General features: G+C 38.8%; 1 protein-coding gene across 2 annotated transcripts in view; it reads right to left on the bottom strand.

The window, feature by feature from the left end:
* cpt1a2b (carnitine palmitoyltransferase 1A2b) overlaps positions 1-14651 on the bottom strand; it is a 48558-nt gene that overhangs the window by 18765 nt on the left and 15142 nt on the right. For both annotated transcript variants that reach the window (XM_051099420.1, XM_051099429.1), the window contains 4 exons: positions 14108-14185; positions 13853-13960; positions 13545-13632; positions 13262-13457 (listed from right to left, as the gene is read on the bottom strand). In XM_051099420.1, the coding sequence (XP_050955377.1) occupies positions 13262-13457; positions 13545-13632; positions 13853-13960; positions 14108-14185 (470 nt within the window). The remainder of the gene's footprint in view (positions 1-13261; positions 13458-13544; positions 13633-13852; positions 13961-14107; positions 14186-14651) is intronic.

Raw genomic sequence — 14651 nt, 5'->3', positions numbered from 1 at the left:
ATTATACAATCCCAACAACTTTCCCAAAGCTAAGACATCTAGATGCTTTAACATCTCATAACAGATATTATCCTTTCCTGGAGCTGTTGCCCCAAACGTTCATAAAGCCCTCTTCAACTCTCCTATACTAAATGGAACATCCATTGGACTATCCGTACTCTCTCTTTCCTCAGTTATACCAGGATATTTCCCTTTTGTTCTTTCTGTGCCTCTCGCTCCATTTTCCGCTAAATTATTTGAACTATGAACTTTAATAAGCTCTCTGCTTTCTCCTTTTCTGTAGTTGCTAATTCTTCCCCTGCTTTTAATACTGGACATTGCCATTCTTTTTTAATCCCTCTCATACCCTTTATCATACCCCATACTTCTCCAACCGGAGTTTCTCTTCCTATTTTACTACAGTATTCTCTCCAACTCTGTTTCTTTGCCTCCTTAATAGTCTTCCTCACTATTGCATGCGCCTTTTTATATTTTATTACATTTTGAATATTACGAGTTTTCCTTAACAGCTTAAACATTCTATTCCTCTCTCTAACAGCCTCACCACAACCATCTGTCCACCAGGGTACTGCTCTTCTCTTCATTTTACCCCTACTTTTAGGAATAACCTGTCCAGCAACAGTTATAACTTCTCTAAATGTCTTATCTATCTCTTCTACTTCTTCATTTAAATCAATTTCCATACTTCCCACACTACATAAATACATAAACTTTTCCCATTGAGCAACAATGGTAAGGCCTTGGCTTATATAGTCCAAACCCGGCCTCTTTCTGGACCATACCCTTCACAGGTAAGTATAACATTTAACACACACAAATACCACATCTACTTGACATCTGATATAATTAATCAATAATAATTCATTTTAGCTCTCTCTATATAATAATAAACAAAACAACCATTAACACATAATAATTTTAACACATAATTTCCACACTTAAATACAAATAAAAACACCTATTCAAACTACACAATGGTTTGGCCAGCTTCCGGTTGCACTGCACTGGCGAAGGTATATGTCATAATCAGCTGCCACTTATTCTTTCGGTTTGGCCGGCGCGATTTTTGAATGTCCATGTGCTATCAGGATTGTGTGTGCACCCGCTAATCTGATAGCGGCAACAGCAAGGAGGAACGGTGCGGAGAATGAATGAGGTAAGTAAGCAGGTGTGTATGTATATATGTGCGTGTGTGTGTGCCAGTGCTGCTTCCCCAGCGGCAGCAACTAACGTGCAAATTGTGCTGAAATCATGTGTTTTAACCCATATTAGTTTAAACTTCATATATACGGTTTTCTAAATGCACACATACGAAGCACGCACACAGAGGGCCCTATCATACAGATGGTGCAATGTGACACCAGGCGCGATGCAAGTGGTTTTTACTAGTTTCAGCCCTACGCAGTTATCATTTTCATGTCCAGCGCAATGTTGTTTAATTAGCAAATGCACTTGCGCCCATCTGTTCACCCATGGGTGTGTTCAGGCACATTGTTGGCGCGTTGCTATTTTGAGGCAACTAAAACCTGTCCTAAAGTCAATACCGCAGTATTTCTTTTTAAATTTATTTAAAGGTTGCATTTGTAATACGCGCTTATAGGCAGGTAGTGTACACTCGTATGAGCGTGGTACTACTTCTCTTTCAATGCAACCTTGTCGCATCCATGTTCCTGTAGCATGGTTCAGGATACAAACTCTATCACCAGGCTTGAGATTTCGCAGGGTCTTTGCTTTCTTGCCGTGGTTCTCTTTTTGTTTATTTTTAAGTTCTTGTTTTGCTTCTTTGCCTTTGTTCACCCCGGCAGTTGTCAAGTCCTGGTGAATGGGTAAGTTAGTGCGTATCCTTCGACCCATCAGTATTTGGGCTAGAGACAAGACATTTTGAAGTGGGGAACTCCTGTAAATCATTAGACTCTTATGGAAGTATATCTTTCCATCGTGACTCTTCTTCATGAGAGCTTTCACAACCTTTACAGGACTCTCTGCCAGCCTGTTGGACCTAAGGTAGTATGGGCTTGATGTGGTGTGTTGAAATCCCCACTCTTTAGCAAAGGCATCACACTCGCTACTGCAAAATTGCAGGCCATTATCAGAAAATACTTTACAAGGAACTCCATGTCTTGCAAAGACGTCTTCAGAAAAGCAGTGACAGCTTGGCTGTCACCTGAAGTGTTGCAACTTCTGGATATTTGGAGAAATGATCACTAACTACAATGTGGCTCTTATTGCTGCAGTCAAACAGGTCTACCCCAACATTTTGCTGTGGATAATTGGACACTGGATGAGGCATGAGCGGCTCTGCATGTGAGGTATATTTCGCATGAAGCTGACTGATATCATGGTTTATGCTTGGCTACTACATTACCTCATGCCCCCTGCCCTTACATTTGTTCTCTCCTAGAATGTGTCTCTTGAACCTTTTGCACCATTTCCTTTCCATTCCATTCACCACTAAAAGCTCTGATCTGCATGACCAGTAATGTTGAATTTGCTTTGGACAGCCACTTTTTTTTCTAGCCAGCCTTTTAGTATGGTCACCTTGAGTTCCTATCAGTTGCATTTCTAATTTGTTCATTTTTCTCTGGGGACACAGGAAGAGAAGTTTCACCTTTCTCACTGATAAGGTTTTCATGCTTGACAACAGTCCGAGAGAGTGTATTAGCTGTCAACATGAATTTTCTTGGTGTATATTTTGATAAGCATTCGTTGGATTCTCATGGGACAGGAGTCCTCTTCCAAAACAAAGATTCACATATAATTTACTCACCCCCTTGTCATCCAGAACGTTCATGTCTTTCTTTCTTCAGTCGTAAAGAAATTATGTTTTCTGAGGAAAACATTTCAGCATTTGAGATGGGATGGGAGTTTTTCGACGTACCCTAACAATCATGAACCGGAAAAAAACAGTCCAGGCAGAGCAAAATAAGATGAGCGTTTGAGATTAAAAAGTATTTAAATTGTAAATAAAAATAACCGATCATTTCGCTAGATAAGACCCTTCTTCCTCGGCTGGACTCACTTGGGATCGTTTGAAGCCGCATTTAAACTACATTTTGGAAGTTCAAACTTGGGGCACCATATCAGTCCATTATATGGAGAAAAATCCTGAAATGTTTTCCTCAGAAAACATAATTTCTTTACGACTGAAGAAAGAAAGACATTAACATCTTGGCTGACACGGGGGTGAGTAAATTATATGTGAATCTTTGTTTTGGAAGAGGACTTCTCCTTTAAGGCCTTGGACATTATAGACACCAATGGCTTATGGTCCGTATCCTCTTCAAAGGACTGTCCATAGACAAACTGATTGAACCTTTCACAGACATACATACAAGCCAAAAGTTCCTTTTCGATTTATGCATAGTTGATTTCCACACCCATCAAGGACCTTAATGCGTAAATTACCATGTGCCAGCTCTCACTATGTTGCTGGCAAAAGCACAGCACTTAGGCCATATTGTGTAGTATCTGCTGAGATTTGTGTGCTTTTTTGCCTGTTTATAATATCTGGGTACTGGCTCTTCTGTAATAATACCCTTTAGTTTTTGAAAGCACATCTGCTCGTGAGATGTGTTCAAGGAGACATCTGAGTGGAGCTGAATGCATTGACAGCTGGAAAATGAATTTGGCCAAATAAATGGCCATTCCAAGGAACCTCCTCCAGTTTCATGTTGATGATTGCTGAAGTTTTTCTTGGGTGTTGCCTGACCCCTTCCTCAGACAAAACATTGCCAACGAAGGTTAGGCTCTTGGCTAACATGTTTCTTGGCTTGTGCACAAGTTATTTCAGCAGCTCTGCACATTTTGACAGCTTTCTCTAATGTCAAAGCTTGCTAACGTAGCAGTCTTTCCCTGAGACCATTATCGGAAATCCTGCAGGCTATTCTGTCTCTCACTATTGAATCTCTTAAAGTCACAAGTCTTACTCAGTGTGTGCAGTTCTGCAAGGTATTGGTCAAAAGTCATTCCTTGTTTCTGATCAGCAGAGGAAGTGCTCCTATTATGCCATTTTAAAGGTTGCTAATATTGTTTTATGAGTCTCCTCAACAGGTTTACATGTATGCAAGGTCAAAAACACTTTAGTTTTCTCCAAAAATAGATTTAATTTGACCTCATTTCTAAATGATGCGTAAGCGACTCGTGCAAAGCAGTTCGAAGAATCAGTCTCTCTAAAGCCCTCCTTTCTGTGAGCCCTCACCGCTGTGATTGGTCAGATGGCGCAGTCCTTTATGATTGGTCTACCGCATACAGCGCGTGTCAGAAAATTAAATGCCCATTGCCGTAACTGAATGACAGCCCTGGAGACTTGAAAAGATGGCACTGATTTTACCTTACTAATTTCGAGCCGGAGTTTGACGATGAAACATGGAGTTGCTTGTGGTGCGCTCCACTATGCGTGCGCTTTAGTCGACGCAGAAACAAGCTGTCCTAGTGCGGCGCAAGCAATTGAAACAAATGGGTTTCATAAGGCAGCGCTTTCTGCATTCATGTGAAAGTGAGCCATCCTTTATCATTACTCAAACTAATGAGACAGACAGACAGTCAAGCTGCATCAATCACAAATTGTCAGACTACAGTGGGTCCACAGCTGAACAACAAGTCTACAGAAGCGTGATTTAGCCGGTTAGCAAGACATGTGCAGGGTTGTTACACAACATAACATACACAACTACATATTTTGAACGATCGCTAGAAAATACAGTCTTTGTAGATTCATCTTTTGGAAGTGAATATAAAACAAATTTGCTCTCACAGCGTAGGATACAGCGTCTTCTCGACATGACAAACCACATGGAAATTTTACTGTTTGTGGGCGGGCAACTTGTTTGCAATGTACAACGTGGGTGGACATTATGCAAATGTGTTACTTTGATACGTATGGCCGTAACAGAAAAAGATTCGAAATTCCTAACGACTCGTTCAGGTGATTGTGAGCCGACTGTTTTTTTTTGATAGACAATAACTTTATTTATCGTGCACTGTTGGCTTCACAACTTTGCAGATAGTTTATGTTCACATACAGCTACATGACACACTACATGAAAGGTCATATTTGAAAAGGCATAAAGGATTTAGTAGAGGATTTTAACTTCTCCATGACAGGAAAACACTCATTTGAGCGCCACTTTCCTGTGTGTTTCAAGGGCTGTTTGTCTTCATAAATACATTTTTCTCTCTCTCTATCCTCCATCTCCTTTTTTCTCTCTCTCTCTCTCTCTCCCCCTCCTCTGTTGACTTTTTGTTGTTTTTTTTTTTTTTTTATGTTAGATTTTTTTTATAATTATTATTATTATTATTATTATTATTATTATTATTTTTTTTTTGTTGTTTTTTGTTTTTTCTCTCTTGTTTTCTCTGTCCCCCGGTCTTGTCTGTCATAGTATGGTTAAATAAAAAGGTATATAAAATTAAATTAATTAATTAATTAATTAATTAAATTAAAAAAAAAAAAAAAAAGGCTGTGAATGATGATAGCATAGCTACACATACACACTGTCATGTGTTATCTGTGTTACTGACAGGCCGGGAGATAAAAATAAATAAATAAATAAATAAATAAATAAATAAGAGATACATGGGAATGTTTATAGAAACTCAAAGTTTATGGGATGTTGTTGTGAATCAGTTTGGTATAACACTACTTGTTGAATTTGTGTTCTTCAGACAAAGTCTGAGCATTGAGAAATACGCAACTAAGACTAATCAGTAAACTCTGCTCGATTTTACCTGCTTCTGCTCTTCACTTTAACTGGCTTTTTACTCAGTCAATTTCTTGGCTGACAGAAGACTGTTAGTGTTTTGGGTATTTTATGTACCAGACAAAATCTCCTGTTAACAGGGTTTAATATTCTGCTGACAAGTTGTTCTGATACCGGACAAACTGATATCAGGATCTGGCATCTGGGGCTGGATCTTAATTGCTTAGGCATGGAGACAGTGTTCTAACACCAGTGTTCGCCAGTTCCTATTTCTGACACCATGTTACATTATTAATGTCCCAGCAATGTCCCAGACTTGCTGCAAATTCTGATTATTTATTAAGTGCACACACACATAGCACTCAACTCTACAGCATGGTGCACTACCCAGAACTGTCCAGTCCACAACACCTTACAGGAACTAAAGTTCAGAACTGTGTTCAGGCATAGGCGTGAGCTTAGAGGCTAGCCAAAGCCAGCAAACACCAATCTCGAAAGTAAGTAAAATAGGCATTGTTGCATTGTTTTGTTTTTAATCGACATACAGGGCCGGTGCCAAGGGAGGGCATTCGCAGGCTGTGCCCCCCCCTTTCCATTTTCCAAGTTAAACCGATAAAACAGCATGCATAAAATTAAGACTGCATGCTTTCGTGACCGCCAGCAACTGCACGCAATCACAGGACGCACGCTTTCCCACCCGAATCATACAACCCGGTGAGTGTATGCTCTTCTTTTGTTTCCTTTTTAACAACCGCCTATAACGCGAAGCAAGCAGAATTCACTGAGGGATTTGACATAGTTATTTCAAATGTAGGCTATTATATACAGGTCCTTCTCAAAAAATTAGCATATTGTGATAAAGTTCATTATTTTCTGTAATGTACTGATAAACATTAGACTTTCATATACAGGGGTTGGACAGTGAAACTGAAACACCTTTTGCAGCCAATACAGCATTATTTCATCTTGGGAATGACAAATACAAGTCCTGCATGGTAGCCAGAAGGATTTTGAGCCATTCCTTTCGCAGAACAGTGGCCAGGTCACTATGTGATGTTGGTGTATGAAAACATTTCCTGACTCGCTCCTCCAAAACACCCCAAAGTGGCTCAATAATATTCAGATCTGGTGACTGTGCAGGCCATGGGAGATGTTTAACTTTACTTTCATGTTCATCAAATCACTCTTGTCACCAGTCTTGCTGTGTGTATTGGTGCATTATCATCCTAATACACGGCACCACCTTCAGGGTACAATGTTTGAGCTATTGGGTGCACACAGTCAACCTTCACACTCTGCTCTTATTGGTGGAATGTGCGATCAGTAAAGACTGGCCACCAGGCTGCATAAATATAGCCATGAAACCTCCAACACTATATTGGCCAGTGTTTCAGTTTCATTGTCCAACCCCTGTATTTTAGATTCATTACACACAACTGAAGTAGTTCAAGCCTTTTATTGTTTTAATATTGATGATTTTGGCATACAGCTCATGAAAACCCAAAATTCCTATCTCAAAAAATTAGCATATCATGAAAAGGTTCTCTAAACGAGCTATTAACCTAATCATCTGAATCAACTAATTAACTCTAAACACCTGCAAAAGATTCCTGAGGCTTTTAAAAACTCCCAGCCTGGTTCATTACTCAAAACCGCAATCATGGGTAAGACTGCCGGCCATCATTGACACCCTCAAGCAAGAGGGTAAGACACAGAAAGAAATTTCTGAACGAACAGGCTGTTCCCAGAGTGCTGTATCAAGGCACCTCAGTGGGAAGTCTGTGGGAAGGATAAAGTGCGGCAGAAAACGCTGCACAACGAGAAGAGGTGAACGGACCCTGAGGAAGATTGTGGAGAAGGACCGATTCCAGACCTTGGGGGACCTGCGGAAGCAGTGGACTGAGTCTGGAGTAGAAACATCCAGAGCCACCGTGTACAGGCGTGTGCAGGAAATGGGCTACAGGTGCCGCATTCCCCAGGTCAAGCCACTTTTGAACCAGAAACAGCGGCAGAAGCGCCTGACCTGGGCTACAGAGAAGCAGCACTGGACTGTTGCTCAGTGGTCCAAAGTACTTTTTTCGGATGAAAGCAAATTTTGCATGTCATTCGGAAATCAAGGTGCCAGAGTCTGGAGGAAGACTGGGGAGAGGGAAATGCCAAAATGCCTGAAGTCCAGTGTCAAGTACCCACAGTCAGTGATGGTCTGGGGTGCCATGTCAGCTGCTGGTGTTGGTCCACTGTGTTTTATCAAGGGCAGGGTCAATGCAGCTAGCTATCAGGAGATTTTGGAGCACTTCATGCTTCCATCTGCTGAAAAGCTTTATGGAGATGAAGATTTCATTTTTCAGCATGACCTGGCACCTGCTCACAGTGCCAAAACCACTGGTAAATGGTTTACTGACCATGGTATTACTGTGCTCACTTGGCCTGCCAACTCTCCTGACCTGAACCCCATAGAGAATCTGTGGGATATTGTGAAGAGAAAGTTGAGAGACGCAAGACCCAACACTCTGGATGAGCTTAAGGCCGCTATCGAAGCATCCTGGGCCTCCATAACACCTCAGCAGTGCCACAGGCTGATTGCCTCCATGCCACGCCGCATTGAAGCAGTCATTTCTGCAAAAGGATTCCCGACCAAGTATTGAGTGCATAACTGAACATAATTATTTGAAGGTTGACTTTTTTTGTATTAAAAACACTTTTCTTTTATTGGTCGGATGAAATATGCTAATTTTTTGAGATAGGAATTTTGGGTTTTCATGAGCTGTATGCCAAAATCATCAATATTAAAACAATAAAAGGCTTGAACTACTTCAGTTGTGTGGAATGAATCTAAAATATATGAAAGTCTAATGTTTATCAGTACATTACAGAAAATAATGAACTTTATCACAATATGCAAATTTTTTGAGAAGGACCTGTACATGCACATTACCATCTTACCATATTTTGGGGGTATTTTGCTTGTGATTTTAACATCATAAATTAGAAGTAATAGGCAGGGCACATTCAAGACTTGCAATTAAAAACCCACTGCCATGACTGGATAACAGTTTCGCTTACATGGGTCATTTGGGTTACAAACATGTGGTAAAAACATGTTTACGTTCACTTATGTGTTGCAACACTACTTTTGGATCCACTTTAGTCAGACTCAGAACTGCATCCTTTACTTTCAGTCTCTCTATATAGCCTACATTATAATGTTGTTTAAAAACAAATCCATGTGAAAGTAAAGCAAACAAACAAACAGGGTTTCACTGATGTGAACCGAAGCTCCTAATTTTACAGAGCACACGAGCAGTGCAACACACCTATAGACAACAGGGAACCCATTACAATCGGCTACTCTGTCTATATGGATGCTGACACAAATCCCTGACAGTAAACTGATGTCCATGGGTCAGTTGCATAAACTTAGCCTCTGTGTTAAGACTGTCTTAAAGGGGTCATCGGATGCCCATTTTCCACAAGTTGATATGATTCTTTAGGGGAAAGGAAAGGACGTGACGTCCAAGTATGGTGACCCATACTCGGAATTTGTGCACACACACAGTAGTGAGAAGTGATCAAACACGCACACACACACCATGAACACACACCCGGAGCAGTGGGCAGCCATATTGCTATGGCTGTAGGCTTGCCACGATAGACGGTGTTGACGGTGTTACCGGTTTTAAGACGCAACACCGGTGACATCACTTTTCCACCGTGACACCGTCCCCACATTTGTTTTTTTTTGTTTGTTTTTTTTTTTTTTAAGTATTCGTTTTTTTATTAAATATTTATCTGAATTAAATGGAAAATATAATTCTAAATAATTTACTTAAGACGAGAGCATGCACTTTAATTAAAAACTGAACATGGCTACAATGCGTCATATTTCATTTATCACGTGAGGAGTCGAATTTACAGAAAGAGAATGGCGTTTTTTTTTTTTCGTTATGTTAATAAAAGTTCTGTGTTTAATATCAGTGATTTTTTTTTTTTTTGTACTTTCGTTGTCGTCCATTCAAACAATTGACGCCGAATTGCCAATTCCCGCAAAACTGAAAGTGAAAGTATAATATGCACGCATTTATAAGCTATTTAAAAGCAGAAAAAAAGAGGAAACCCCCACCCCCAGGGATTGTTCCTTTGTAAATGAGCTCTGCTCGCCCCACCCCTCTCTTCTCTCTGTGGAGTGACGAGCTGTGCTCTGAGAGATTGTTTACTTTAGCACATTTACCATGTTTAGCTGCAACACTTGCTAACTAGCACATTATTAGGAAAGGTGATTGCAGAGATTCATAAAAAAAACGTTACATTCACTTCTGCTGTAAGTAAAGCTGGATCACAAATGATTTGCGCATAGACGGATATATGTAGATGTAAAAGAGAAGTTTGCATCCAATGACCCCTTTAAGAACTAGTTTGACCAACTGTTAGTTAGCTAAGAGGTAATCAGTTTTACTTTCTGGATTCAACATAGACTAATCAATATTTCCATGTAACTGAATTTTAAAATTTATGACCAGAAAAAATTTGATGACTAACTTTTAAGACTAGTCTAAACCTTTTATGCAACCAGCCCCTGCTGTTCTATTTCTGATGTACTTTGTTTTTTTAAACAAGAAATTTAGGTCAGAAACAGAAAAATGAGCAGATATGGTCTAGATATCTAGATATGGTGTTAGGATCACAAGGAAGACAATTCAAAGACTATATTTAAAAACTTACACTACACAGTGTCTTGTAATCTTGTAATGACATCCGTATGGTTCTTTTGATGGAGTAATCCTGTGTTTGCGTCACTCTAGTATTTTCTGTTCTCCTGCTACAAGCACATATCATTGGGCAGGTCTAAACAGGCATTGACATTGGCGTTGATCTTCTCCTGCAGAAGTGGGCTTTCACTGCACCATTATGTCATAATATTATGGCACATTCCAAAATGAGTCATTTTCTCAAGTTTGGTTTCAATAAAAGCTGGTTTTAAACTAACGAGAAAGTTTTGAGTTTTGAAACAGGATGTTTTTATAGTACACTGACCGGTTATATGTCAAAAGATCAAGGGACATTTGATTTCTCAGTTTATGACCCCTTTAAAATGTTCAAATGAAATTGTTAAAATTATTGCAAATATGCTGAGAGAATTTTACTGAATGGAAAGACAAAAGTTTAGAGGCAGTTCACACAGTTTCAAGAAATTACTGCAGTTAATGGATCAACTGACGGATGCACTTTTGAACACAATATAAAAATAATAAATTAACTTAAGTAAACCTTTCAAAGTTCAAAGTTCAAAACTCCCACTGACTGGTGCTGTGTCAGCACAGCTGTTATATCAGGCTAGGGATGCACCGATACCACTTTTTTCAGTACTCGCCCGATACCGATACTTTTATTTTTGGTACTTGGCGATTCCGAGTACCGATACCGATACTTTAAAATTTACAGGTAGATTTGTAAAATATAGGGTACAGAAACTAAAAGAATATGTATAATGTTAGTTGGTCAACTTTGTTTATCAAATAGATACAGTCAAACCAAAATGTATTTAGAATCCATTCTCATAAACTGTGTCCTGCACCCACTAGTAAAAAAAATAAATAAATAAATAATAAAAATAAATATATATCAAAAATTGTCAAAAGATGGTGTATATCTGCTGTCTAAATAATTTTTGGGTTGACTATATATCCCTTAATTATTTTTACACTTAATTATGCCCATTAAAATGTGTTTTGTTGCTTTAACTGTTTTTTTTTTTTTTCTCTTGCTCTATGGTTCATCATCTTCAATTTAATAGCATTAAAATACTCCACTGCAGCGGCTCAGTACTGTAATCACGTGAACCACTCATTATGAATCTCCTAACTCTGATATTTTCAGAATTATAAGTCACGTTTTTTTATCTGAAATATGCTGCTATTTGGGCTACAATCCAAAGCGACTCAAATAATGGAGAATCACTCGTGAAGCAAAACATCGCATCGCATTTCACAGGCTGCTATAGTTTCACTTTCGCCGGACATTCGTGTCTGCTTAAGGCTGAAAAAAAAACGATGTTTATAGCGAATGCCATACATATATATATATATATATATATATATATATATATATATATATTCTTATATCTACGATTTTGTTTTAATCCAAAAGATGCGTGTGCTAAATATGCGAACATCAATGAAGATCACGCAACAGCGCGCGCTTTCTCTCTCGCTCCCTCTCTCTCTATACCGTTAAATAACTTGTGCATTGATTTACTTAAATTGTTTTTGACATATCATACCGAACTACAAACTTTCCAGTGATGTCAAGGCGGGATATTAACTCGACAAGCCCGCACATCTTGGCCGCCGCGCGCTCAATCCAATCTGCGTGCTTTGCCTATCAGCTGACGCGCACAAGTTATACAAGCTTAATACTGAATGTTTAACATTATTTTACTTACATACACATACTTCGTAGACATCTTTATACTCTAATGACTTCATTCTGCTGTCTGTCGTTTTGTTGTCGGTGTTTCTTTGCCTACATATGCACTTGTCACATGATGTGGTATCGGCGTTTGGTATCGGGGCATTTTAACGAGTACGAGTACGAGTACAGGAGCTCAGTATCGGCCCGATACCCGATACCAGTATCGGTATCGGTGCATCCCTATATCAGGCTGTTATAATATACTGCATTATTGAACCACTCATTCTTCATAGCTTTTCTTACGGAGTCATATTATTAGTCAATGATAAACATAAATGGAAGTACTGGAATTATGACCAAAAATCATAAACAAAACTCCCTTATATTTTTACCATGTAGAGTATACTGCACACTTGATGATGCTTATATATATACAGTTTATATTTTTATCAGCATTTATTAATCTTTGTAAATATTAGTTAATAAAAATACAAATCGCCACTGTTTGTTCATATTAGTTCACACTGCATTAACTAATGTTAGTGTTACTTTGGTTTTTTAAAAATGTATTTAAATGTATTAGCAAATGTAGAAATTAACATTAAGATTAATACATGCTGTAGAAATATTGTTCATTGTTTGTTCATGCTTACTAGTGCAAGTGATGTTAACAAATGAAACCATCTTGTGAACTGCTACCATAACATATAAAATACTTTGTTACTTCCTAATCAATATTTTATTAAATACTTTTCTAATGTTATTGTCTCTTGAAAATACATCAGTGTGTTTGTAGCATTCTTCATTTGTTGTCCTGTAGGGAGTTTTCACTATTGGTTGACCTATATATCCACAATGCTGACATATGGGCAGATTTTTGCCATTTTTTAAATTCAGCTAAAATCAGCATTCAGTGTCTTTGAAAGATACTGTTGATAACAGTATTAAAACATATGATATCATGTGCTATCATGTAAACCATGTGTTAAAGATCCACGTAGGCTCAAAAGCTCTCTCAGTTTTGTTGTCTAGTAGTCAGTCACATAACAAAGAATGTGAAAATTTATGTAAATATATTTTGTGGGTACCCAAAATCCCGTAACACCCTCTGCTGGAAAGTAAACACACAGACAAAGACTTTCTAAGAATCTGACCTGTTTCCTGCTGTGAGTGCCCCTAGTTTGTCCTCTCCTGGAGACGGAGATGAGGGGTCATCCAAGATCCTTTGAATCTGGTACTGGATCTCTCTGGGTGACAGCAGGCGTCCTGCTCGGTAAACCCACAACCTGAAATACCGGCCTCTGTGGTACACTGCGACAAACTCGCTGTCCTGCCAATGCTGCAGCACATCTGAGAGATCAAAAGACTATGTCAATGACAAAAGATCACTTTTATGTGTATTTGTGTCTGTATGAGGGTGTGTGTTTGCGTGTGTACCGGTCTCCTCTCCAGGCGTACGTGTGGTGTTGAACATCCGTTCACACTGAGCTGCACAAAGCGGTATGACTGTACCAGGAATACGACTCTAGGTGAACCAGAGTACAGGATCTCAAAGACTTACAGCAAAACTGTTCAAAACATTCTCAGTTGAACAATACAGAAGTATGACAATGTTGATGTGTTTACAACTAATTTATAATTCACGTTTTGTATACGGGTAATTATGTAAGTGTTTTATTAGCTATAGATGTTACAGACAAAATCAAGACAAAAACATAACCTAAAAACAAAGTTTTGTCACGTACAGGATTGAGCTCCTCTCGATTGACTTTGCGGCGATACAAGAACAGGGCTGTGATAGTATTACCAGCACGAGCTGCCTGACTAGCTGTAGGTGTCACGTACAGGAAGTCCTGTGCATAGATCATAGAAAATAGAACAAAACATAGGCAAAGGGGTTAAAAGTATCCACCCAAAATATTTTCCATTCTTTGTTTTTATAGCACTAGACTAGACTACTGAAAGACCGATAACAAGGAGCGTTCATACTTATCACATACCATGCCATAATAATTACTGTTGACCATAATAGGACTCCGGCTCCGGAGATAAACATACTCTTCCCACCAGTCACTAACCTGGATGAAACAAAAAGTAATTAACATTCAGACACACCAAATTAATCAAATGTCTATGAAAAACAAAATAAATTACAAATTAAAGATCTCCAAAGGTTCATAATATTGCTGTGCTGATCTGATAAATACACACACACACACACATTTACATGATCATACACTTGCCTATTGAAGCATTCAAACATTGCTTTCAAAAAATGTTTCAAAACTTCTATTAAAGAGTTGTTATTTAATAGAAAGCTGGAACATCCACTTGCAACCAATTTAAATGTCAAGTCAATTTAAGATGAGCTCTTCAGATCACATTAGCAAATTACTGCCGATCTGAAGTTCAGTGGTTTAAGGAAAAATTACATTTGCTGAAAATGTACTCGCTCTCAGACCATTCAAGCTGCAGATGAGTTTGTTTTCTAATTGGAAAAATGCTCACCAATGGACCTTCTGCAGTGAATGGGTGCCGTCAGAA

This window comes from Labeo rohita, chromosome 3, assembly GCF_022985175.1.
Source record: "Labeo rohita strain BAU-BD-2019 chromosome 3, IGBB_LRoh.1.0, whole genome shotgun sequence".
Taxonomy (NCBI): Eukaryota; Metazoa; Chordata; class Actinopteri; order Cypriniformes; family Cyprinidae; genus Labeo; species Labeo rohita.
Note: the sequence above shows the minus strand (reverse complement) of the source record. Positions and strands in the feature narration are given on the sequence as shown.